General features: G+C 38.0%; 1 protein-coding gene and 1 non-coding gene across 3 annotated transcripts in view; one reads left to right on the top strand and one right to left on the bottom strand.

Moving 5' to 3' along the window:
• WDR11 (WD repeat domain 11) overlaps nt 1-27,599 on the top strand; it is a 54,272-nt gene that overhangs the window by 20,775 nt on the left and 5,898 nt on the right. For both annotated transcript variants that reach the window (XM_003787109.2, XM_023511680.1), the window contains 12 exons: nt 6,312-6,418; nt 8,435-8,510; nt 11,073-11,181; nt 13,041-13,165; nt 13,875-14,022; nt 16,805-16,911; nt 17,297-17,411; nt 17,754-17,925; nt 22,905-23,013; nt 23,934-23,996; nt 26,001-26,066; nt 26,989-27,166. In XM_003787109.2, coding sequence (XP_003787157.1) covers nt 6,312-6,418; nt 8,435-8,510; nt 11,073-11,181; nt 13,041-13,165; nt 13,875-14,022; nt 16,805-16,911; nt 17,297-17,411; nt 17,754-17,925; nt 22,905-23,013; nt 23,934-23,996; nt 26,001-26,066; nt 26,989-27,166 — 1,375 coding nt within the window. The remainder of the gene's footprint in view (nt 1-6,311; nt 6,419-8,434; nt 8,511-11,072; nt 11,182-13,040; nt 13,166-13,874; nt 14,023-16,804; nt 16,912-17,296; nt 17,412-17,753; nt 17,926-22,904; nt 23,014-23,933; nt 23,997-26,000; nt 26,067-26,988; nt 27,167-27,599) is intronic.
• On the bottom strand, nt 124-237 carry LOC111724313. Its single transcript, XR_002772630.1, has one exon. It is a non-coding gene; the product is annotated as a U5 spliceosomal RNA (small nuclear RNA).

Raw genomic sequence — 27,599 nt, 5'->3', positions numbered from 1 at the left:
GCTACATGGTGTCAGGGAGAGGTTCTCGTGGGCTTTTCTACATTCAGTGCTCTGTAGTGGACATTATTTGACTGAAAAATTGAATAATACATATCCTTTATTTTTTCTTCTTTTATTTTTTATTTTTAAGTGGCCTTGCACACAAAAAATTGAGTACAGGCTGAGAATTGTTCCTTTTCATGAAAATCTTTAGTAAAAGGTGAAAGATTTATACAATCTGAGGAGAAACCAGAGTATTGGTTAATACATATTCCTATCAGTTAGTGGCTGTGTTACCAAGGATGAGTTCTGATTGTTTGCTTTGTAAGGAACATAAGCAGTAGAGAACTCTTTCTCTTTTATTGCTATATCTTATTTATTTATTCTGAAGTACAGCCTGTTTTCTCACTTGTATACTTATAAGTCCCTGTGTTGTTTTGTTCAGGTTTATTTTATATATTTTTTATTTCCATGAAGATCTATCAGTAGGACAGCTCATGGTAAATTTAAATAGTCATTTTAATTGTTAATTAATCTCTTTCTTTGTTTAAATACCACCAGGAAAGATTCCAAAATGATGTTGTACTTACTCCTTGATTTCTGAGGCATGATGTGTTTATGAGGGCTGCACATACAGAAATGTCAGGAAGGCTGCACTGACAGAAGGGCCGCTCTTGATTTCTGCTTTAAAGTGCATACTTTCTTCTCCAGAGAAGAAAGTATGTTTTGCTAAATGTAAGGCTTTTTTTGCAGTTTTTGGCCGAGCCAGGTTTGAACTCATCACCTCCAGTATCTGGGGCTGGCGCCCTACTCCTTTGAGCCATAGGCGCCGCCCAAGGCTTTTTTTTTTTTGGCCTATCAGTGGTAGATTATAAAGTTACACATAAATGATAGAAATTTCTGGTAGTTTCTGATGATCTTTTAATGAAAGCATATTTCTGTTTTCTGTAAGTTGGATAATTGTAGGTTTTGTGTATCTGCTAAAAGTCTTAGCAAACCCGTAGTGAACGTGTTTACTAAATGCATTTTCTGAGTGGTGAAGGATTAACCCTTTAACTATCACAACTTCTGATTGTGTTGAAAATCTCTGAAAAGTTACACGGCCCTGTTCTTTCGAGGGCACTGTGTTGTGGCACAGCTCAGGCGACTTGACTATTTGTTGCTACCTTATGCTGTGCCCTTGGAGTATCTCTGCAGAGACACTTACGTGGAATGGGAAGGTCTTCACAAGCCTGGAGCGCTGAGGGTACAGTGACACCGGGACCTGTTAGAACTCTTTCACGCTGCTCATCTTTTCTCTTGCCTGCTGTTGGGATGTCTGTAATTTGCCATTTGCATCCTTTTCCTAGCCTCCGCGCCGCTGCTCTGACCTCTCTCCCTTCCTTTCCTGTCTGTGCTTTTCTTCTCCTGACTTTTCCTTTCACCCTTGCATTTTGTGTGGTGTTTCCTTTTATGGCTAATACCAACCAATCAAATCTCTCTGTATAACCAGTATTTGTTCTAAGGATTAGGTTAAGTATTAATGTGGTGAATGCATCATTTCATTGAATCCCCAATACGACCATATAGGGTAGGCACTATATTTCCAATTTACAGAGAAAGAAACTAAGAATTACAGAGTAATATATGGAAGAAATAGATAGAATTCCTTCTAGGCCTTTTAAGCATCGGAACCTGAGCTCTTGATTTATACTTACAGTACGTGTCCTAGAGCTCCAGCTAAAAAATGCATATAGATTAGTAGGAATCATGTTGGCGACAAAATAAAAATGTTGTCTGAGCCAAGATTCATGGGAAGAATTGGACACATGCATCTGAAAAATCAAATATATTGTCATTTTTTTCACCCTTAACACTGAAATCTTCAATAAGCTAATTTATCAGTGAGGTATTAGTTTTAAGTAAGACTTGTTGTCCTGGGTCAGTCAGATTGTAGATGTGACTAAATATGTGACTTAACCTGCTATGATAATGTTTATGGGTGAGTAACACAGAAATTAATTAGAAAGTATTATTTGAGGTACTGAATAACTAAGAACATGCTACTCATAATAAACCCAATATATTCTAATTTTTTATATTCAAATTAATGCTTACTTTTAAAAAGTTGTTTTTCTACCTTGTACTAAATGTGTTTTGTAAAATCACATAATCTTCAGTACTTAAGTGTTGTATATGGCCAGGGACTATAGCCCTGTAGTCCCTGCACACAGGTGCATGTGTGTGTTTTTTTTAAAAACTATTATGTTTTAACCAGGGATATTTTACTCAGATTTTTACTGAGAATTGTCTGTACGCTTATAAATAGACAAAGCTTTTGATAATCCAGTGAAAGATACTTAGAAGTAAACAGAAAGAGTGGTACATTAGACTTTCTTAGACTATTAGATTATGTCTTTGTCTAATAAGCTGAGTTTATAATACCAATCAAGGATCTCTTATTCAAAATGCTTAGGACCAGAAGTGTTTCAGATATGTTTTTTTGTTTGTTTGTTTGTTTCAGATTTTGGAATATTTGCATACATATGAGACCTGATTCTAAAGACAAAATTCACTTATGGTTCATATATACTTTATACACATATAAAATTCTTGATCATTTTGTGCATGAAGCTAAGTTCATAAACATTGAATAATCGGAAAACAAAGGTACCATAAGAGTGCTCAAGAAGTTTTGGATTTTAGAACATTTTGGATTGGATTTTGGATTAGGGATGCCCAATCTGTAATATAGCTCAGTACTATTTTGAATGTCAAAAAATTATCATTACAACTGTAGCATATATGGATATCAGAACATTGATTGACTCAGTATTGCTTTGAATAAATTGAGTGATTTGCAGAAAGGAAAATGTTCTTTATTTGTCTGTAAATTTGCAGAAGGATTTTAGAATTTCAAGGCCTTTCAGAAAGCATGTTCTCCCACTGGCCACCCGGTGTTAACAAGGGATCTCTGTAGCAATGCCAGGAGGTGGTCAACAGGCCCAACTTAAGAACCTGTAGGAGTCAGAACCCTAAATAGCCGCTGGTAATTGTAAGGTTACAGTTTTTCAGTGGTTAGGAATGCTACCAGAAAGAAATTCTAGATCCAGTCAGAAAATGAGCTGCGGTTCTTATTAACTTTTTATAGACCTCAGTGCTTAGTTAGATCTAGGTGATAGAGTTCTAATCCTGAGGGCAGCATGGCACTCAGCTGTGTTCGGCAAGAGCTTTTATTCTTTTCTTTTGAGAAATAATCCCTTCCTTATCTAATCCACTTTGAAGTTCAAGGCGATCTGTATTTTCTTCAGGAGGAATCAGAAAGACATGGTGCTTGTGTAATCTATTCAAAGGCAACGTGCTCCTACTGCTGGATGAAAAATAAGCAGCCACCCTTTGTTCTCTTATATCCCATACACCAGAACATCTTATAAACAGTGGGGGGGGGGGCACTTCTCTGAAAATCCACACTAATAAATGTAAGGTGTGCTAAACTTTCTTGGACACTATTCATTTAATCTAACGCCATTTCCCGAGTGCTTATCCTGTGCCTGGAGAGACGTGACAGGGTACCTCCCTGACAAGAGAGTATAATCTAGCCCAGTATTTCTCAGCCAGTCATTCAGGCTTAGAGTCAAGCCTTCTTTGCCCTTTGGGTCTGCGCTCTAATAGTCTTCCAGGCAGCCCTTCCCGGCCCCTGAGACCAGACTGTGTCTGATTCTTACCTGGTTCTGCTACACTCTTCCCCACTTTCCATTGTGGCAGTGTGCACTCTATAATGTCTCTTTTCTGCTGAGTAGTAAGCTCCAGAGGGACACAGTTACATTTTATCTCATCCATGGCTGCATTTCCAGTGCCTAGCACAGTCACTAGCATGGATCACATACTTAACAGATACATTTTTAGAAATAAATGAGAAATGGGAGGACTGAAATTTCTGTAGTCCAGGGACAGTGGCATCACTGTGCTGGAGCATGATTAGTTCAGACTGCCAGCAGCAAGACCTGGACGGGGTCTTAGGGTTTCACTGGACAAACAGTCCGATTGGAGCTACCACAATAATACAGAGAGAAGAATATGTCCAAAGTAATTTCTCTTATCTTTTGTCACTTTAAGTAGAAAAATTAATGAGTACTGTTGCTGTTAGGAAAATGAGAGGAAAAATAAAAGTCAAAGGGACTTTTCTAGAGACTAGTTACCCAAAGTAGTATTCACTGGGGGTGTGGTTTGAGGTGAGATGATAGAGAGGCCTTGAAGAAAACAGGGTTTGAGTTAGATCTTGAAATGAGAATCATGATGATAATTGCCAATATTTGCGGTGCTTACTGTGTACTCAGCATTATTCCTGCACAACAGATGAGGAAATTGAGATGCAGAGAGCATGGAGCTAATGAGTGTTAGAGCCAGGACTTGAGCTCCAGCAGTGTTTGAAGAGGAGAGAGGTCATTCCAGGCAGGTATTCCAAAGGTATTCACTTTTAAGCAGCTTAATCTGAGTGTTTCAGTGAAACTTGACTAAAGAGTTATAATTTTTGATAACCACAACAATTCTCTGCTATTGCAAATTGCTTTTAGTTCTCTTTGAATTGTTCTTGTCCCTCAGAGAAAAGACAGGTAGTTAGGTGCAAGGGAGTAGTAAGGAAGGAAGGTTATTTTCATTAAAATGGCAGATAAGGTCAGCTTGGTTAGGGAGGATGAAGCAAATGGCTGGATGGCCTTTAAGGCCATAGCGAGGAGTTTGGGTGTTATACAGGAAGATGTGCCTTCTTGGGCAAATAAGAGACGTGTTCAAAATTGTGTTTCGTGCTAAATCTGGCACTGGTATTCAAATCGGTATGGAAGTGGATCAACTAGAGCAGAGGTCGGTTACGTTTTCTATAAAGGGCCTGACAGTAAATATTTTAGGCTTTTAGCTCTTAAAACCTTTGTCACAATTACTCAAAACTGCCATTGTCTTGTGAGAGGTGCCATAGATGATAGATTGTTTTTAAAAATGGCTGTCCCATAAATGCCAGTGAGCAGTTGCATATAAAAGAGAGGTTTAAGACTCTCTGCCCGCCATCCTCTGTCACCCGGTAAGCAATGCAGAGGTTCTGATGGGCTGGCTTGTTGTCCCAGCGGGGCCTTCTCGCCTCCATTCTCTGCAGATCATGATGGTTTGCACCGTCCACTTACGCTACTGGGAAAGTGTGTCATCACCTCCTGTCAGCCCACAGAAATGAGGTTCCCCAGGCAGGTTGCCGTCTTGTCATACATATCTTTTTCTTTGAGATTTTTCATTTGTGCTTTTGTCAGATTGACACACTATTTGGAACTTTCAACCACTTCCAAATCTAATAGCTCAGCTTCTGTTCTTTGTTTCTGAAATTTCTGCTTCCTAACCACCTAAGGATTTCATTAAAATTTGATAAAATTCTTAAGCGTACCTAATTGTAAGCATTCTGCTGAGAATATTTCTACACCACTTCTTTTTTAAACTATTAATTTATTGATTTCAGATTACTGTAAGGGAGCATATGATTAGTTACATTGTTTGCTTTTGTTAGGTGAAGTCCAAGTTGTAGTTGAGCCCTTCACCCAGAAGGTGTGCCGTGTATTCCTACATTGTGCGAGTTAGGTGAGAGCACACCAATCTCCCCTCACCCCCCCGCTTTGAATTCAGTTGTGTGGGCACAAAGTTGTTTAGAGCATGTCTTTTTAAGCAGTTCTTAAGCAGTGCTTAGAAACTACTATCATGTGACTCACTCTCTGGCCAGATTTCAGTAGTCATTTTAATGCTGCTCTGAAACCTGGTCACTAAACTGTCTTGTCGTGATACTTGAAGATAGTTTTAATTAGAAGTAATTTTATATATGATAGAAATATATGGTAATATAGTCTCAAATAAAAGCTCATGTTAGATATCTGGTAAATGGTTGGCTGAGAATGGTGACTCACTCCTGTAATCCTAGCACTTTGGGAGGCTGAGGGCAGGAGGATCATATGAGCTCAGGAGTTTGAGACCAGCCTGTGCAACAGCTAGACCTCTGTATCTATAAAAAATTTTTAAAAAATGGCCAGGCGTGGTCCTGCATACCTGTAGTCTCAGCTACTTGGGAGGCTGAGGCAGGAGGATCGCTTGAGCCCAGGAGTTGGAGATTGCAGTAAGCCTTGATGACTCCACTGCACTCCAGCCTGAGCAGCAGAGCAGCAAGACACTGTCACAAAAAGAAAAAAAAAATAAAAAGGATAAATGGTCAGATTGTTTTTTGATTAACTTGTATAATAAAATTTTGGTCTTAGGAAAACTTATTTATTAAATAAACTTTCCAAACCAAAAAGCGGATTAGTTTAATCTTTAATTTCTCATTATAGGGGTATTGAATGGACGAGTTTGACCAGCTTTCTTTCTTTTGCTACCTCAACACCAAACAACATGGGATTAGTGAGAAATGAACTTCAACTGGTGGATCTTCCAACAGGTTTGTTTTAAAAGATACGGAGTGGTTGGTCATATTGACCAGTGATGTTATTTATAAAACATGTTCCAGAGTCCTTTCACCTTTGAGATTTTTCTTAATTTCCATGTTTACATATTTATTCTTTTCTTTTGTAGTAATTATCCTAGAAAAATCTCATCATTGTGTTTATGGAAATTTTATTAACACATACATGGTAAAATATGCATTAAAATAACTCTTTATTAGATTCTCTGTTAAAATTTTGGCCTTGGGCAAGGTGTGGTGGTTCACATCTGTAATCCCAGCATTTTAAGAAGACAAGGCAAGAGGATTGCTTGAGCTCAGGAGCTGGAGAGCCTGTCTCAAAACAGCAACACCCTGTCTCACATATATACATATATACATAAAATTTTGGCCTTTGTAGTAAACTCTTAGAAATCTTCTAAGTTAAGTATTATTTTTAAATATGCTCAATTTAAATGCTTAAATTTAAAACTTTTTATACTCTTTGTCTGACTTGATTTGAGAGTTGGAATATTTTACAATAAGAAACATTCCAGTGAAGTAACTTTTTCAGAATTGTTAAAAACTTAAACCCAGTGAATTTCAAAAGAAGAACTTGAAAGTATAACATGAGAGCTTAAAATTATTTTATGGCACTTGCAATAATTTCATAAAGGTTTTCTGAGAAAATTATGATGAGTTTCTTTAAAATGGTATAGCACTATGAATATATGTAGATGATTTTCACCAATATGTATGTGTACTTATGTGTGTGAAATAAACCAAGAAAATGGTTATAAATAAATAAAATGTGTGGCTTTCTGAGATTCTTGGTATGTATTTCTAAGCTCTCAAAGATGTGACTGTTCTTACCAGAGTGTGCTCTGGAACTTCAAGGCAGCAGCCCCATCTGTAGACCAGTGTTACCCTAGTATCATTGGAAGTGACCTGCCCAGTGACCTTTGTCCCCAGTTTCCTAATTTGCCAACAGACTGCCACAGGTTCTCTAGTGATGTAGTATCCCAGGATGAAATGCTGTTTTCTAACATGAGTCACTAAAAACATTCCTGTTCATTTTTTTCCCATTAACTCAAGTTCAGAACTGTTAGATATCTTAAAATCTTTAACAGGTTTATTTTTAAGGAACAAATGTCCATAGTAGTAGTTAATGACTTCCTTACGTGGGATATTCGAGTTCACAGATTAGCCTTTTACAGCCTTGTCTTCCAGCAGGCCAGCTGACTAACGGAGTCAGAAAGGGGCATGGGCTGTAGAGGTGTGATAGTGAGCTCAGTGAGATTCCACTTCATGGCACTGGATAGCAGGGAGCGTTTAGGTATCCAGTTACCTTTGAATTGAGTATGTTCACTCTTTTATTTAATGTAAATACAAATATTTAAAAAATACTGAAGTATATTTGTTTGGATATAAGGTACAGTTTGTACTTTCATTTATAGAAAACCATTTAGCTTCTTTTGGCTAATTCTTACATTGTAACTACACAGCATACGTGAATACTGCAGTTAGCATTCCCTAATTTCAGTTTATAGAGACATTTTGATAGGAACATGTTGAAAATATTTTAATATTTGCAGATGGGACAAGAAAATCTTAAATACATGTGTCAAGAGTTTTTCCCCCACTAAGTAGTATTTGGAAACAAGGGAGTGTTTATATTACTTTAAACATTCAAGTATCTTTTACAGTGGACAGTTGCTTTACCACAGATGCCTTAAAAATTTAGAAATTAGTAATTCTAAATTTGCAAAATTGAATTACAGAATTCAAGAATCTACGACAAATGAAAATGCCATTGTATAGATATTTGAGTATAAGTAACATATTATTATTGATTGTTGTCATACTTTTGAAAATATTTTTTAAATATAGATTATTAGATATAGCTTAGAAGCAAATGGAAGAATGAACAAGAGGATAGAGAGTTTGACTCATCAAATTGCATTTGTATGGCTTCTTGTTTCTTACATGGTTTATGTGCTCTTTTTGCATTTTCTTTAATATTTGCAAATAAAGGTAGGAGCATTGCTTTTCGTGGTGAAAGAGGCAATGATGAATCGCCCATCGAAATGATTAAAGTATCTCATTTGAAGTAAGTGTCAACCTAAAAAGATATATGGTGTTATCACAGTGGAATCTCATTGGTTTTAAATTATCGTATGTGTCTTATTTATAAATTAAGTATCAATACATTATCTTAAGTATCAATAAATTATATCAATTTTATTGACCCTTTCAAACAAACTATGTTTGGTTTCCTTGATTCTTCTCTATGATTTTTCTTTCTATTTCATTGACTGCCGTACTTACTTTTTTTTTCTTCTGCTTTTTAAAAATGCTCTTCTTTTCCTATTTCCTTAGGTAGAAATTTAGATAGTTAGATAAAAGATGATTCTCTAAAATTTAAGTATATAATGCTATTTAAGCACTACTTTTCCTGTATCTTACAATTTTGATGTGATGTATTTTCATTTTAATACACTTGAAAATATTTTATAGTTTCCATAGGGTATTCATAGGTATATTGTTAAACTTGAGACTGTTTACATGTTTTCCCAGATATCTTTCTGTGAATTTTCAATTTCTGCAGGGGCAGGGAGCATATTTTATATTATTTCGGTCTTTTATGTTTTAATGTGATTTGTTATATGGCCTAGAATATATGGTTTATCTTAACCTTTCATGCACATTTGAAAAGTTGTATATTCTGCTGTGATTGATTAGAGTATTACATAAATGTCAGTTCATATCGGTTGAATAGTGTCATTTAAGTCTTTTGTATTACTGACATTCTGTCTGCTTGTTCTGTCACTGAAAGATGAGTTTTGAAATCTCCAATTGTAGATTTATTTATTTCTCATTTAAAGAACTCAGGTTCTTGCTTTGGGGCTTTTAAAGCTCTATTACATACATGTTTAGGATTGTTACCTCTTCCTAGTGACTTTGACTTCTTCATCATTGTGAACTATCCTCTTTGTCACTGTTCTGTATTTGGGAGTAAGCCTAATTTGTCTGATTCAGTATAGCCACTCCAGCTTTCTCTCGATTAGTGTTTGCATGGTATATATCTTTCCATCCTTTTACTTATAACCAACCCATCAGTGTCTTTATGTGTATTGGTTTATTTTAGACAGTATATAATTGGGTTCTGTTTTTCCATTTGATCCTGCAATCTCAGCTTTTTAGTTATGCTTAGATCATTCATATTATGTTACTGTCAATAGGGCTTTGTGTTTAAATCTATCATCTTGCTAATTGTTTTATACTTTCCAAAATTTTAAATGAATTAATAAATATATTTTTAATTTATTAAGTTTAATTTCTAATATGGAAAATGTCAATTACTATAAACCACATATTCAAAAGTTTTTTCAAAGTCCTCAGTTCCTGGGTCCCCTTTGTACTCTTACAAATTACTGAGTATTGGTTGGATTGGGGTTGGGGTTCTAGTCTCTTATTTCTATCAGACTCTACACATGCCTTCTACTGATCACAACACCCCCTACTTCAAAACCTTCTGTGATTCTCTGTTTCCTGTGGAATAAACTTCTGTGTAGCCCATGGCATTCAAAATTTTTATAATAGGATCAAAAATTCACATTTTAGTCTTTGTGGTGATTGAACTCACATACTCTGCATTTCAGGGAGCATGCTTCCCACACGGTCCTCTCCTGTCTTTGTCATTTGTCACGTTCGTAGCTCTGCCTGGATACCATTTCCCTATTGTCAAAATTAATGTTTCACAATAAATCTTTATAGCACTTACCTAAACATTCTGTCTTATGTTAATTATTTATGTGCATGCCTTCATATGCTTTTATATTAGGTATAATAACAATGTAATATATCACATTCGTATTGATATAATCCATCATGGTTTATAGATTCTTCTGTGTGTTCTGTCCTTTTTAAAAAAAAAATCCTGTTAGCATTTTGTGAGGTAGAGATGGCAGGTAGTATTAATGCCTTTTTAAATCTAAGTAGAATAAGATTGGAAAAGACTACATATTTTATCTGAGGCCACATAACTCTCAGTGGCACTTGTGTTCCTGAGTGGAAGAATCTCAGACCTGTGACCCATTGTGTCCACTGTCACATTTCCTCAGTGTCCATGTTTGTTGGTAGCATTTTAGTTCCTCACTTAATGGTCACTGAGTGTCAAGGCTGAATTCATGTTTGTTAAATCACACTCAGTGACATCACTCAGTACTTTTTCCAGACTTGATAGGAAATAAATGAAGTGGCATTTTAAAAATACCTATTATGGTACAATGATAGAAACTTTCCATGCTTTGCCTTTCAATTTTCACTGTGACCTGCATGCCAATCAGTTGAGGTAGGTGATGGTATTCTCATGCTATACAGGAGAAATTGAGCCCCAGGAGGACTGGTCTAGTTGTGGCATCAGGATTAGAGCCCGTGCCACTCTTCCTACTGAGCTAGACTCCTGGCCTAATTGTGTGAGCCTTTCTGTGCTCTCAAGGGCCATCTTAGAGCTTTGCCTTCTTATAACTATTAATTGTAGGAGCTACATGACTGACTGTGTTTAGAATGCGTCATCTGAGTTTTTCAATTTACTGAAATTTTTATTTGTACTAATTTGTGGGGAAAGTTTTTCAAAAAGAGGCTTATTTAGTAATTTTATTTACTTCAGGCAATATTTGGCCATTGTCTTCAAAGACAAACCCCTGGAGTTATGGGATGTTAGGACTTGTACCCTTCTTAGAGAAATGTCCAAAAATTTCCCTGCAATAACTGCTTTGGTAAGTTACAGTTTGAGAATTAAATATTTAGGTAAATACGTATATGATGAATGTTTTTCTTTAACTTGAATCGAAATCATTAGTACCATGTATTTTCTTATTAAAAATATGTACCCAGAGAAGATGATCTCGATAACAAGAGATAACTTATTTTCTTGGATGGGTCAACCTAATATTATACTAGTGCAAAATTTCATTCAGATATTTTGAGGAACAAGATAAACATATTGTAATATGTTTGTAAAAGACTAAAGTCATAAATAGCCAAGTCATCCTTGAAAAAAGAGGAGCAAATGTGGGAGTTGGAGATGAGGTTGAGGCCCATCCTACCTGATTTTAGTACGTATTACAAACCCATAGAAATAAAACCAATGTTGTGTTGGCTTAAGAACTGGAATTGGAGCAATTTTTGTGTTACTGGTAAGAACATGGACCAATAGCAGCCATTCTTTACACCAGTGACAGCCATTCTCTAGACCAGTGTGGCCATTCTCTAGACTTGTACAGCTGTTCTGTACACCAGTGACAACCATTCTCTAGACTGGTGTAGCCATTTTTTGGACCAGTGTAGCTGTGTTCTAGACCAATGCAGCCGTTCTCTAGACCAGTGTAGCCATTCACTAGACTGATGCAGCCATTCTCTAAACCAATGCAGCTATTCTCTAGACCAGTGCAGCCATTCTTTAGACCAATGCAGCCATTCTCTAGACCAGTGTTAGCCATTCTTTGGACCAGTGCAGCCATCCTCTAGACCAATGCAGCCATTCTCTAGACCGGTGTAGCCATTCTGTAGACCATTGTAGCCATTCTCTAAACCAATGCAGCCATTCTCTAGACCAGTGTAGCCATTCTTTAGACCAGTGCAACCATTCTTTGGACCAGTGCAGGCATCCTCTAGACCAAGGCAGCCATTCACTAGACCGATGTAGCCATTCTCTAGACCAGTATAGCCATTCTCTAGACCAATGCAGCCATTCTCTAGACTAGTGTAGCCATTCTTTAGATCAGTGCAGCCATCCTGTAGATCAATGCATCCATTTTCTAGACTGGTGCAGCCATCCCCTAGACCAATGCAGCCATTCTCTAGACCAGTGCAGCTGTCCTCTAGACCAGTGTAGCCATTCTCTAGACTGACAGACTGATAGCACTTAGGCAAAAACAGACATCTTCTGTGTTGATGAGCTCCTGGTCATAAAGGAACTTTTTCAAAGTTACTGACTGTAGTTTTATTTGTCATGATGGGAGTTTGGAGGTAACCTGGGTGATTTTAATGAGAAAATAAACAGATTAAAAATTGTTCAGGGTCAGTATACCCATGGCTTGTTATACAGCATACAGAAACAACAGGGAAAGGATTTAAATACATTAAAAACAGTGAAAAGGGTAAGAAACTGGACAAGATACATAACAGCACTGTTTGGTATATTAGAAATATATGTGTTTGAAATAATTATGTGGTTAGAACTTATGCTTTAATTAAAGGCATTAGAACAAGTGAAATAGAAAAGAATAAATAAAGCAAGTGGCTTGGGGTTGACTGATGGATAATCAAGGTGCCCTAGTTGGAGGAGCAGGATTATCTCACTCTGTGCAAGTAAGGGCTAGGGAAAGAGGTGGGGAATAGGAGGTGCTATAATTGAGTTCATTGTTTTCATTCTGTAATGAGGAAAGCATGAAATGGTCAGACCTTCTGGAAGTATGCCTGTAAACTTTTCTACCCTAAGCTTTAATTAAAATGCGTTCATTCAGCCTTCCTAAAAATAAAATCTAAAGACCAAATTGTTGATTCTCATGCAGTAATAGTAAGCAGTGCTGGGCATGCCCTAGAAATTCTAGGTTTGTCTGTCTTTGCTTCACAGGAGTGGTCACCATCCCATAACTTGAAGAGTCTGAGAAAGAAACAACTTGCCACTCGAGAAGCTATGGCCAGGCAGACTGTAGTCTCGGACACAGAACTAAGTATTGTTGAGTCGTCTGTGATCAGGTACAGTATGGCGCTTCCTGCCACTGTCATTTGTACCGTCAGTATCCTCTCTGGGAACCTTACACATACCTGCTAAATATATCTGTGGTAGATGGACTCTGCTTTTGATCATACATGGTTTTTGTATTTCCTTACATACCTAGATTACTGTAATTTTATGAAGTAATAATTTTATTACCTAATAAAAGTACCTAGTTAATTTTATTGTCGTACTATGCAGTTGATAACAGATGCAGGACCATCCTCCCCTCAGCATCTATTAGTGAATGTAATTACTCTCAGGGCCCTTCTGGTCTATTAACTTCACCTTCTGAAATCCAACTGTATGCAGCATAGGCATACAAGTAGAGCATATTATTTATGCACAACAAGGAAAATACATTAGGGGTTTTAAACGTGTGTACTAACCCATCCATACCCATTTTACAAATGAAAAGTTTCAGAGGTCATGATAGGTCATTGTAAGGCCTCTCTTTTCCTTATCACAACTTTCCTCTGTATAGGGTAAACTTTCTCCCATGATGTGGTGTGACTAATTAGGAGTAATGGATGTTTTCCCATTATTAGCTGGGCAAAGATTACTTTCATATATTTTTAAAATGGTTTTGAACCTCCTATTAATGCACCTGTACTTTGGGCAAGTTGATTAATTATGGGTGTCACTTTAAGGAAAAGTAATATTTTTTAATTATTTTTGTCTATCCCAAAGCTTATTGCAGGAGGCAGAAAGTAAATCTGAACTCAGTCAGAACATCTCTGCCCGGGAACATTTTGTGTTTACTGATAATGATGGCCAAGTTTATCATCTCACTGTTGAAGGAAACTCTGTGAAGGACAGCGCTCGGATTCCACCAGATGTGAGTCTAACCCTTGATTAATCTTTATTAAGGGTTCTTATTAAAGATGGTTGTGGTTCCAGATCCAGTGAAGGCAGAGTTGAGTTAGAAAGCTTCTTCAAAAGTTTAATGTAAATAAACTTTACTATTTGAGGAGACATTATCATTGATTACACTTGTTCCCTACTGCTAGAGAATAACATCATAACTATTTTGATTAAATATTTACAGTCTGCTGCTCATTTGTAATTCCGTAATAATCCATGAGGAATTACTTCCATTTTACCTGTAAAGAAACTAAGGAAGAGTAAGTAACCCTCCCAAGGTTATGGAGCTTCACGATGTGGCAGAGCAGTGCTTTAAACTCAGGTCTGTCTGACTTCAGTAACTGTCCTCTTTCCATTCCAGGGATTACCCTGAGGGTTTGACTCACAATCTACATCCTTTTTATGGCTTTGTGGAATTCTGTAACTAGAGTCTTGTGGTGGCATGCATTTCACAAGTTTTTGGTTTTTTTTTTTTTTGGACATGTTCATTTTATTTGACTCCTACGAAATGGATCTCTTTCTCTTTTTTTTTTTTTTTATTAAATCATAGCTGTGTACATTAATGCAATCATGGGGTACAATGTGCTGGTTTTATATACAATTTGGAATATTTTCATCAAACTGGTTAACATAGCCTTCACAGCATTTTCTTAGTTATTGTGTTCAAACATTTATATTCTACACCTAGTAAATTTCACATGTTCCCTTGTAAGATGCACCGTAGATGTGGTCCCACCAATTACTCTCCCTCCACCCATCCTCCCCTCTCCCTTATCCTCCCTCTCTCATTTCCCCTTCTTTTTGGGCTACAATTGGGTTATAGCTTTAAGAAAGCTATAAATTGGTTTCATAGTAAGGCTGAGTACATTGGATACTTTTTCTTCCATTCTTGAGATATTTTAATAGATGGACTAAGAAAAAACTTAAAACTAATACGGACTACTATAATGGTTAAGTGGAGGCATGAAGGGATTTTTAAAAATATGTATATTTTTTAAAAATGTGTATTTATTTAAAATTGCCATCTGAAAATGGAATGCCAGCCCTATATTATATAGATGGCTTAGGGTCTCACGAGGTTGCATTTGAGAGGTTGGCAGCTGCTGCAGTCATTTCACGTTAAATGGGGTGGGAAGATCTACTTCCAAGGTGGCTCAGTCACGTGCTGATTGCAGATTAATGCAGGGTGTTGTGAGAGGTCTTAGTTCTTCCTCATGTGGACCTCTGCATAAGGCTGCTGGAGTGTCCTTATGCCGGGACAGCTGGCTTCTCCCAGAGCGAGTGATCCAAGGGAAAGCAAGAAAGAAGCCGCAGTGTCTTTTGTGACCTAGTTTCAGAAGTCAGTTTATTTTTATTGTTTCTATTTTTTTATTTTTTTGAGACAGTCTCACTATGTTGCCTCGGTAGCCATTCTCTTGCCTCAGCCTCCCAGGTAGCTGGGACTACAGGCGCCCGCCACAATACCCAGCTATTTTTTTGTTGTTGCAGTTGTCACTGATGTTTAGCTGGCCTGGGCTGGGTTTGAACACTGTGCTATGGGTGCGGAGCCATCAGAAGTCAGTTTAAAGGCAGAGTCTTAATTAAGCCTTCTGTTAGCATGACCAGGAAAATAGGAAGAAGATCTTCTATAGAATTTTCATTTATTTTGAGGAGATGTTTGTTTTTTATTACTGAATTTATTATTTTTAATGTAATTTTCTTGTGTTTCTTGACTGCCACTAGAATCTATGCAGGGTTTGGTGTGTGCCAGTTTATTAATGGTCAGTTTGTCAAACCATTTGGATTTTGCTGCTTCTTACCATGAATACCATGTGAATTTTTATGTTCGATAAATGCAAAAACAAAATTTCTTTTAATAAATAGAGAAGTAATTGAGCAGCAATATTTTTTAATAGCTAACATGTACGTGTACTGACTGGCAGGCATTGCTTTAAAGCCTTTACCTTTAAAATTTATTAACACTACTAATAGAAATTCCTCAATTTTCATGAACTAACCTTAATACTTTATGGATGATAAATCCAAGCCACAGAAAGGTTGAGTAAATCATATGCCAATTTAGGTGGTCAGGCTGGGATTCCAGCCTAGTAGTCTAATTCCATAACCCAGGCTGCTGAGCTGTCCGTGACACTGCCTCTGTGCCTCTGTTAGACCTGCAAGTTCCTCTCCTTCTCCAAGTTAGACTTATCATGATCTAAATTTCTATACGTTACTTCCATGCAGAGCTTTCTGTTCATTGAAACTGTGCCCATGTCTTTTATAAACAGCATCTCTTCATCTTTATTCCAGAATTTCCATAAGTATCAGCGAAGTGCTGGATCTTGTTTTCCAATAGAAAAATTACTGCTCAATTAATTAATGAAATAGCTTGAAGTTTCCCTTGGAATAAATTTAGTTATCCTTTTGCAAAGAGAGAAAAGTGGGAGTCAGTTCCCTGGAAAGATTTTATTTTACTTCTCATTTTCTACATTTCTTCCTCAAAAGACAACTTTTCTCTATAAATCTAGCGCATATAGCTTGATGTCTATGCAGTGGAAAACTTTTTTTCATATGCAATTAATATGCTTTGTAACCCTTTTAGTGTCTGAAGTCACTGTTTTAGCATTTGATGGCATTCTTACTAAAGCAATACCCTTTGTAATTAAATTTTATTAAAATATTCTTATTGTTTTATTATGACCACTAAGTAGGAAAATTTCTCTGTTATGACACCTTGTAAGTAGTGAAATTTCTTTGTTTTTCTTGCTGTTTTCTAGGGAAGTATGGGTAGTATTACGTGCATTGCTTGGAAAGGTGACACGTTAGTACTTGGAGATATGGATGGAAATTTAAATTTTTGGGATTTAAAAGGCAGAGTATCCAGGTATGAGTGAAAAATGAAATATTGTTATCTTAGTTAAAAAATTAATCTCTTGATCTGGTTTCATTGCAACTTGACAAGCAGAATTAGTATATATGGGTCTCTTATTCATCTGAACTTGAAGGGAAGGGTCTTGAGCCAACCTTTGGATTGTTCACAGGAGACCCTGACTGCAGGTGCCCATGTAGAGTTCCTGGGACATTATTCTGGCTGACATTAAAGGGCAGGCTCTATTTGTCAGATGTGGCTCCCTCTCCCAGAATGTAGAGTGGTTCTCTCATTACCAGACCTGTCAGAAATGGAAATAGGAAAAGACATTGGCTGTGGTTTTTGCTGGCTGGATATTATTGCACATTGTATCAGTATTTTTGTTTTTGTTTGTTCTCAGAGGAATACCTACACACCGAAGTTGGGTGAGGAAGATCCGTTTTGCTCCTGGTAAAGGAAACCAAAAGTTAATAGCAATGTACAATGACGGCGCTGAAGTGTGGGATACTAAAGAGGTGGGCCCCGCACCAGAAGTTCAAGCCTTAGGAACTCTGCTTTTCCCTCCTTTGTGGTTTGCCAAGTTTGTTATAGCAAAGTATTTTCTTTTTAGCATTTTTACTTTATAGTATTCCTGCTCTAGAAGTTACAGCTCAACAGACTTACTTATTTGTTAATGTTATTATTATCTTTGAGACCTTTAAAATGAGTTCACATGTGGAAAATAGATTTTCAAAGGCTATTCAGTTCTAAACTTGCACAGGGGCTTTGCCGCAGCCAGTCTTCCTTGACCGTTTCATCCACAGTGATAAACATCTTCCTTTTCTGTCTGTAAATGACAACCAAATTCACCCTTGAAGGTGCAGATGGTGAGCAGTTTAAGAAGTGGAAGAAACGTGACCTTTCGGATATTGGATGTGGACTGGGGTACGTCAGATAAAGTGATCTTGGCATCAGATGACGGGTGCATCAGAGTCCTGGATATGTCTATGAAGTCTACGTGTTTCAGAATGGATGAGCAGGAGTTAACTGGTATGGAATTATAATGCAAGGGGGCTTTGAAACCCCCTCCCCCACTTTTATTTTGTCACAAGCTGCTGCCTTCTAGGGAGAGAGCTATCATTTCAATCTTTTTCCTGAAAACCTCAGTTTAAGAGAATAACTTAAAGCTTGAGTGTTTTTAGCACTGAGATGCTACACTTCTTATAACAGCAAATGTCAATCCTTCCCTGCTCAGGTTTTACAGTGTAAGTGCCCCCTTTTGACCCTTTTTTTACTGGTTTGCTAACAAAATAAAAGGTATTTACATTCATAAAAATGGATCATCCCAACTGGAGCAGAGCAGGGACCTTCCTGCACTAAGTATTCTCCCAGCGTACTATATAGGCTGCTCTTGACAAAATTTTACAACAGATTGTTTAGTCATTTACTGAGTCAGCTCTGAGAATTGTCCGTGCTTTTGTAGGTTCAGTATTTGGCTCTTTTAGAGCTGTAGTCAGGTTTTAAAAACTTGCCCTTTCACTTTAAGTTCAAGTTCAAGGCATTACCACATTGCTGTGAATGTTGGTGGGTTGGTGAACTGTCTGAAGTATGCTTTGACTTGTCTCTGCCTAGCCTCTCCCCGCTGTGTCTGCATTCCAAGTTTCTCACTGCATAGTTTGCCTGCCCTAAGGGAAGCCAGAATTTGAGCATGGTGTGCCTTCATCAGTCCTTGAGTCATCTGCTAGCTCTGCAGAGTACTAGGACCTCCTCCCAGAGAAGGGCAAGCATTGATGTTCATTTTAAACTTAAAGTTATAATATTAAGGAAATTAAGGGAACTTCAAGGTGGTTTTCTTTTCTGTCTCCTTTAAAATTTGAATCTGAAAATCTCTAATGCTGAAGTAGCTTGTTCTTAAATTAAGCTAACTCCAGAACTGGATTCCTTCATTTTAACCCAAGTTTAATACCATACTTGAACATCTGGCCTGCAGCCAGATTTTAGATCTGCGTTTTTTTTCTTTAAAGTTTGTTAAATATTAAATCATTTCTTTTCAATCTCTAGTAGTATAGTCTCAGTCAGAAAGAGAAGAAACGTTAGTAATTATAGTAAAAATAGTAATGGAGAAAAGTCAGTGAAGTTGTGTATACATTCCACAAATTGAAATTTAAACTCAGAATACCACTCAATAAATGTAAAGAATAAAAACTGATGGGAGCACAAATGAGGAGTTAGAGAAAGCGGTCTGTGTGTTTACTTCCAGATGCACGGATGATTGGTTTTGGAATAAAAACTTTTACATAATACAGGGTGTCACAAAAGTTGCCCATAAAGTCACCATACATAGGGAAAATGGGAAATTGTAGTTAAATGTACTTTTTATAGAATTTTTACAAAATATTCTCTACGCATTGGCAGCTTCTTCATAGAATCTTTGTAATTAATATTTTGTAAATAAAGTACATTTAGCTACGTATGTGTGGCAACTTTATGGGTGACCTCTGAGACACCTTATATATTTCCGTTTTGGGGAATTAGAAGTATACTTGAGGCTTATTGATGCGGGATAAAAATAAAATCATTTTAACTTATATATGTTGACATATCACACATGTATTTTTTTCAATTCTTCTTGATAACAAATAGAAAACATCATAAAATGCTGATTCAAATCTGTCTATTTTTTTAGAACACCTTGGATAGTCCTCTTCTCTCTCCTCCCCCCAGGAAAGGGAAGGGAAGTCAGACAAATTCAGAAACTGGAATCCTTGTTTTTGAATTGTAGAACCTTTCTTGTCCTCTGCTTCATTTATCAGGGACATAGAGTGGCATAAAAAGAAATCTTAACAGTCTTTCTAGCAATATCTAAAAGGAATCTAAGAGTATGACTGATTGAGTAGCATTCTAGTGTGAGATAGCCTACAGCCTTCAGAAGAGCTAACACTATGTCGGAGCCTATGCCACCTAACTCTCCCCCCACTTTAAGGCCACTGCTAAGTATGTTTTTCCTGCGGAAGCACATGTAGAAAGAAGCTTTCTAAAATCAGGTTCACACGCGCCTTTGACTTCCTCTGCCTTAGCTTCCATGAGTATTTTCAGTAGTTTTCATAAGGGGCTTTTTGAAGTGTGTCACAATGACCCGTGGGCCTGGGGAGGTCCATGGATGCTAAACAGCATGGACTGTCAGCACAGTAAAGAACTGTCCTGCCCAGCCTGGCAGAAGTGTTCCTGTCTCCCTTCTTTCCCTTTCCCTCCCTTCTTCCCAGATGGCCAGCTCAGCTTGACGTTCGCCACTTGTAAGTGGTGGAGGAATGAGCTTTCTACTGCTTTTCCTATTGGCTCCTTAGTTCCTGGTTTTCTGCATTACTGGCATATAGGCAGCTGACAGCCTGGACATGATACTCCTTAGATGGCCATAGTCCAGATAGAGCAGAAGGTATCTAAGAGATGTAACCGTGACATGAACTGCCTTTTCGTTCCAGTTCTGTGATTTCTAGAGGTGAATGAGCTCTTGCAGGTGAATTTTTCCAGCTAGGAGATGATCCCCCTTTACTTTTTCATGGGCTGATCTTTGTCCTTCAGAAGGAAGATTTAAATTCATTTGAGGATGAGAGGTAGCAGAGATCGCTTTCGGTTTCTCACTACTGGCATGCTACCAACTTCTCTGCTTTTGGAGAAATAACATGTATTTGTTTCCCCCAGTTTATGCCAGCAGACTTGATAAGCTCTGTCCTGCTGATGTCACACTAGGGTACCCTGACGAGAGAGCTCTGATGAGCACCCTCTTAACTAGACCATCGGTTTCATGTTTCCCATAACCAGAAAACTAACACGGTCCTTCTGATGCGATGCAGAAACTAGCACAACAGCACCATGTGCAGTTTCTGCCAAAAATGTTTACCCTGAATCTGATTCTGAGAAAACAGACAAAGTGGAAGGCAGAGCATTTTCATAGCAGCTGACCCGGATTCTTCAAGAATGGAAACGTACTGTAAGACCAAAAACAGAGATGTAGGAGGACTGCCAGATTAGAGGAGACTGGCATGGCAGGGCCGGCCGTGCAGGAGACTGGACTGGACACTAGATTTTTGAAAAGAAGACAGCTGTCAGGATGTTTGCAGAACAACAGGGAACTGTTGAATATGAGCTGCATTGCAAGTGATTTTATTGAATCACTTCTTGCCTGTGAAAAAAAGTAATATTAGTAACATTTCTAAGCACTTCCTGACTTTTATATTGAAAAGTTCACATAAAATATATTATGTGTGATTTAGTTTTTATTAACTACATAGAATGAAGTTTTCTAAAGTAGAGCTATCCAAAAGAAATGTGACCCATATATGTAAGTTTAAATTTACTAGTATCCACATTTTAAAAAGTAAAAAGAAATAAATTCAAATATTTTAATTAAATTAGGCCAATATATCAAAAACTTTATCATTTCAATATATGATGAGTATTAAAAATCACTAATGAGATATTTTACATTTCTTTAATATTCAGTCTTTGAAATTCAGTTGGTATTTTACTTGTATCTATTATGAAATGAATTGAATTGTCCTCTCAATTTAGAGGACAGATTTTTCAGGAGAAATACTTGAGCTCTATATAGATTTTAGAAAATTTTCTATTGAAAAAGTAGTCTTGTGGCTGGCTATTGTGGCTCCTGCCTATAGTCCTAGCAGTTTGGCACTTTTGGGAGGCCTGGGTATAGGATGGCTTGAAGCCAGGAATTACAGAACAACCTGAGTAACATAGTGATAAGATTCTAGCTCTATTAAAAAGTAAATTAGCCAGGTGTGGTGGTGCGCACCTGTAGTCCCACTATTTGGGAAGCTGAGGTAGGAGGATTGCTTCATCCTGGAAGGTCAAGGTTCCAGTGAGCTACATTAGTGCCACTATATACGTGTCTGAGTGACAGAGTAAGACCCTCTCTCAAATAAAAAGTCATGGGTCCACATTGCTTAAAAGTTACTCAGTGACTGAATCAAGTATCAATTTTTGAATTTAAATAAAATAAACTTAATTTCCTTCATGAGAACAGTCACAATTCAAGTGCTCGGTAGTCGCATGTCACTAGTGGCTGTCAGACTGGATAGCACAGTCTAAAGTCCATGTGAGCGACTTAAGAAAGGCAACACCATTTATAGATTTGTGTCGTTTTACATAATTGTGTTTATTCAAGGGATCCGTAGATAAAGGCTGTGCAGGATACTGGAAGAGTGGTGAGGCTGAGTTGGTAAAAGCCAGGGGACCCTGTGAGCTGGATCTGAGACCAGGAGTGCAGAGCGGTCAGGCAGAGCTGTCAGGTGTTGGCGTCGTTGGGTCTTCTGTTTCTTTGTACTAGAACATGTTGCAGAAGAGGCAGGTCCTGTTTGTTAGTGTCCTAAGGAAGCCAACTGCTGGATGTGGGCCCAGAGTCTGAGAAGATAGCCCCTTTGTTCGGGACTACTGTTAATATGTGAGACCTGGGAAGGTGAGTGGTCACAGGTGGTCTGATCCCCTCAGTGACAAGTTCATGATGATGGGCCATGTTAGTTTAATAGTCTCTGAAAAGCAAAGACATGGAATGGAACAAGATACAGGTAAATATAATTATCTTTAATATTTTGCAGTAATGAGCTTTCTTCAGTCATTGCATTGAGTCTTTTCTAGTAGTACAAAAGTTTTATACTACACAGGATACTGGAGTTCTAAAAAAGGAGGGAAGAAGCCGAGTATGGTGGTCTGTGCCTGTAGGCCCAGCTATTGGGAAGCAAGGCAGGAGGATTGCTTGAGCCCAGGAGTTCACGTCCGGCCTGGGCAACATAGTGAGACCCCAGTCTCTAAAAACAAAAAGGTGGTTTAATCAGGTTTGAATGCAGAGAATCTCTCTACTCTTAGTCTGTATCACGTAAATGAATGTATTTTCTCAGCTGCACCAGATTTAAATGTTGCTTGCTGCTGACTCCTCTGTCAACGATTTATAGCTGAAGCTTTACTTGTTAGTATAAAACTTAATTGTATTTAAAAAAAGAAATTTTTTTGTTTAGAGCCTGTGTGGTGCCCATACCTCCTTGTTCCAAGGGCCTCCCTTGCCTTGAAAGCCTTCTTATTACACCAGCCTTGGAGTGGACAGTATTCTTTGGACATTTCTCATGTGTAAGTTTTTCCATTTTTGTTTTTCTTTCATAATTTACTGGGAGTTGAAAACACTCATGAAACCCATGAAAATCAGCATGGCCTATACTCCAGGGTTGAAAGGGAATGGACCTTAAAACCAAGCTCATTGAAGGCAGAGCCACTGCCAGGCCCTCCAGTCTGCTCTTGTCTCCATCCCTCTGGGGCCTTTGTGGGGGTGCAGGTCAGCTTAGAGCCGTGAGAGCCTGTGTCGCCCTCCAGTTGCTGTGTGGTCATCTTATGATCCGACCATGGATTTGTGGTGAGGAAAAGGATGTATGGGAAGAGGGTCGATGGGGACCCAGGGGAATTTGGGGCCAGGCTAATTTTTTTTAAAAGCAGCATCAGTGGGCCTGTTTCAGGGGTATGTTATGGTCTGTAAATCTTAATGTTTGCCAAAAAAAGTTCACAGAAATATCATTAGTGGCTTTTAAATCCACAAAAGATTGTAGAACTTCTGCCATGTGGAATGCACAGGTGAACGTGGGATGGGAGATTTAAAAACAGTGCCATGAGGGGTCTGTTTTCCAAGAACTGTCTCCTGAGAGCAGCAAATCTCCATCTGCAGAGCAGAGTGAACAGCTTCCTTTAGTTGTCGCTAGGTACTTTATTCAAAGGAATCTCAACCTGATACTTTTCAGAGCCTGCTAATAAATTAATCTGGTTTCTTAAAGCCAAAGAGGCTTTCTGTACTCATTTCCTTGTCTCTGACTCAATAAGATAAAAGCAGACACTAAGGGTGATTGGAGGGGCCTTGGGTAGACTTGTTCTTTTGATCTACGGCCAGGTTTCAAACCAAGACAGAGAGGTTATTTCTGTATTAACACATTTTTTTCTGGTGAAGATACTAATGGGTTTAAGTGAAGAAATAAACTAAAAATTCAAAAATCTTTTCTGTACAGTGATTATCCAGAAAATGAAGAAATAAAGAATCTCCTTCAAGAGCAGTTGCATTCATTGTCTAAGTAAGTACTCTGTGTTTTATTAGTAGATAAGGATATGAGAAAGAAAAATATAATAAATTGGTCTTTTAAAAATTAAAATGTAATAAGTTATGTTTTAGAAAACGTTAGTGGTCCAAGAAGAGATTGTTCTGTTTACAGAGGTTTGTGTCCATTCAGAATCTTAGTTTTGTAGAAGAAGTATTTAGTCATAGTGGCAGCACATATGTTTTCACCATATTCTTAGCTGTCACCTGCTCTGGTCGTACATCAGGGAAGGACTAGACACTGTAGTGTGAGCATCCTTGTAGCTCAGCCACCCTGCTGCAACCCCCCCCCCCACCTAAGCTGTAAGCTGAGAACACACTGAGGGCTGTGCTTCCGTGTCTGTTCCTGCCTCTAAAATTGTTACCAGCCTTCAGTGGAGGTTTGTCTAGGCTCTTAGTGGTTGTCTGGAGAAAAAGAATAATTTTAGGATGCACCATGTAAGCCAAGTAAATGACAGCTTTTATTGAAAGTAAAATACTTTGAATACTTTCTCTGAGGACAGAGCGAGTGGGGACCAACTTGAAGGACAGCAGCTGTGTAAGGAGGAAGTGGTTTTTGGTCTTTTGAAGTCTTACTAATTGAGGGAGAAATATTTAAGGCAAAGGGGTTGGCTTTTACTAGGAATTTGGGTAGTAGTAATTCCTAGAATTGAGTTCCCTCACATGTTTACTTTATAGTGTTGTCTCAGAACCATCCTGGTATTTCAAGGGTAGAGAAATTTTAAAACCACAATGTAGGCTCAGTGCCTGTGGCTCAAGTGGCTAAGGCGCCAGCCACATACACCTAAGGTGGCGGGTTTGAATCCAGCCCAGGCCCACCAAACAACAATCATGACTGCAACCAAAAAATAGCCAGGCCTTGTGGCAGGTGCCTGTGGTCCCAGCTACTTGGGAGGCTGAGGCAGGAGACTCGCTTGAGCCCAGGAGGTGAAGGATGCTGTGAGCTGTGATGCCACAGCACTCTATCCAGGGGGATAGCTTGAGGCTCTGTCTCAAAAAAAAAAAACACACACACACACACACAATGTAAATGATGTTATAAGTAGCTAAAGCTCTTATAATCTGACAAGCCAGTTGAAGCTGGTTCTTGCCTTTGGTTATCAGCCCCCCTAGTTAGTTCTGCCTGAGGGTGGTTTACCTTCCTTAACACCTGCCCCCAGGCTTCAGGCTCCTGCTTGTGGTCTCAGCAGTGTCTCCTAGTTCCTGCTCTAACAAAATAGGTTCTCTGCTTCAGGTGCTGGGTGTATACATTGTGGCTAGGAAATGAGTATGCTCCCTGTTTAAAAGGATGTATGGGGAATAACATTGTAACGGAAGGAGAAAAACAGGGTTCACAGGAGATCTCGGTAAAACAGCACATTTTTATAATCTAGAATTGGCCACATATAATATTTAACAAAGTGTAATAGAACATTTTATTGATGGCTAATTCAAAATAATTATTGTTGTCTCTGTCTAAAGATTAACATTTATGTTGAAATGGGAAACTAAGGACTTAAAGAATATCTTTCCTAATATATGAATATTTGATGTTTGACTATTTTAGAAATACCCATTTGTAAAAACACTAGCTATTCTTCCTTAAATATTTCATTTTGGGAATAGTTTCAGAATCAATTCTAATTGCCGTCTTCTCCAAAGTATACAATGTTTCTGATAATTAGCAGAATGATTTTATCATTCTTGTTGCAATAGTTGAGCAACTGTTTATTTGAAAAATAAAAGTGTGGGTTGAACTGTTGCAAACCTGGAAACCAGGCAGCCCCTCAGTCTGTGTGGCTGATGGGCCCCTCTCCAAGCCCAGGTACAGTCTTAACCCCTTAAACTTTCATGTTTTCAGGGTTATGGCAAAGAACTTTTATGTTTTAAACATGTTCTTGGACTGAGATTTTTCATGTCAAGAGTATATTGATTTCTTTCCCTACTTTATTGCTTGATTCAAAACTTTTGTCTTAACATTTGTCTGGATTCCTGTCTGCAGTGACATAAAGAAACTCTTGCTTGACCCAGAATTCACTCTCCTGCAGAGATGCCTGCTTGTTTCAAGGTGAGATTGTTTGAAGTTTTCAGTGTAAGAGACAGAGGATTTCAAATAAAATCATTTCCCTTAAGAGTTTTTAGTTATAGTCTCTTAGATTTTAGAGGAATATGTTAGGTCATCCTTTAGATTTGACTTAACATAATTTTAAGAGTAGGGCGGCTCCTGTGGCTCAGTGGGTAGGGCACTGGCCCCATATACCAAGGGTGGTGGGTTCAAACCCAGCCCCAGCCAAACTGCAACAAAAAAAATGACCAGGCGTTGTGGCAGGCACCTGTGGTCCCAGCTGCTCTGGAGGCTGAGGCAAGACAATCCCCTGGGCCCAGCAGTTGGAGGTTGCTGTGAGCTGTCATGCAACGACTCTCTACCAAGGGCAATAAAGTGAGACTCAGTCTCTATGGGAAAAAAAAAAAAAGTTTTAAGACTAGTAATACAGATAGGGAAAAAAATCAGATTACATTTTAAGTGTGAGATCTAGGCCTTCTGATTAAAATGACTCCCTTCCACAAACAGCTTTATAAAATACGTTTTTAAAATACAGATACAAACAGCATGTATATAAATATACAAGAAGTTGTATTTAGAAGCAATAAACCTGTACTTCCTCACTGTACAGTAGAGTTGTCACTTACAAAAAGACCTTTTCCTCTACTCCCCAGAGAATAAATAGCAAATTATTTTCACACCTAATCTAGCAAATTATTTAATAGCAAATTATTTTCGCCTAATCTTCCTCATGTGGAGCTGTGGCGCACACTGAAGGATGTGCTAATGGCTAACCAGGGGAGCAGTTGATCTTCACATGCAGCAGAGAGTTGTTGGGGTCTCCAGGCGGCCTATGCAGTCCTGCCCTGTACTGTTGGAGAAGCACTGTCTGGCCCAGGTGTGCCATGGGAGTGAGCAGTCGTGACGTTGGTCTCACCCTTCTCAGGCTTTATGGTGACGAGTCAGAGCTGCACTTCTGGACTGTTGCTGCCCACTACCTGCACAGCTTGTCCCAGGAAAAGCCAGCAAGCACGACGGCTACCAAAGAATCTGCTCCTCGGGACAAACTGAGCAACCCGCTAGACATATGTTATGATATCCTCTGTGAAAATGCCTATTTTCAGGTATTGTTCTTCCTATGTTAAAACCTTGAAAGCTATCATCTGCGTACTGTGTCTTTTTAAGTATCTTACAATTGAGAAGCTTTCAAACTAAGTTAATGTTCACATAATAGCAATAAGCCCCTTGGCATATTTGCATAGAAAAGACCTGATTCTAGAGCACATAAACACTCAGTAAATTTTTTTAATGGACATTAAAATTTTATTATTAAGCAATCTTAATTTTTTGTCTTAAGTTTTTAAACTTAGGTTTATTTTGATTCCCTCATTTTGTTAATTTTCTCTAGATAACAAGTAATTCATTTGGGTTGAATTTACTATTTGAAATGTAAAAAGGCAGCTTCATAATTTTATAATTTACCTTGTCTTGTATCTCTGCAGAACAACAGAATACATCAGTACACGTAGGAGATTTTTTTTTTTTTTTTTTTTTTTT

This window comes from Otolemur garnettii, unplaced genomic scaffold (genome assembly GCF_000181295.1).
Source record: "Otolemur garnettii isolate 467f Iridium unplaced genomic scaffold, OtoGar3 scaffold00021, whole genome shotgun sequence".
NCBI classification, from domain to species: Eukaryota; Metazoa; Chordata; class Mammalia; order Primates; family Galagidae; genus Otolemur; species Otolemur garnettii.
The sequence above is the reverse complement of the archived record's forward strand: the minus strand, read 5'-3'. Positions and strand labels throughout refer to the sequence as shown.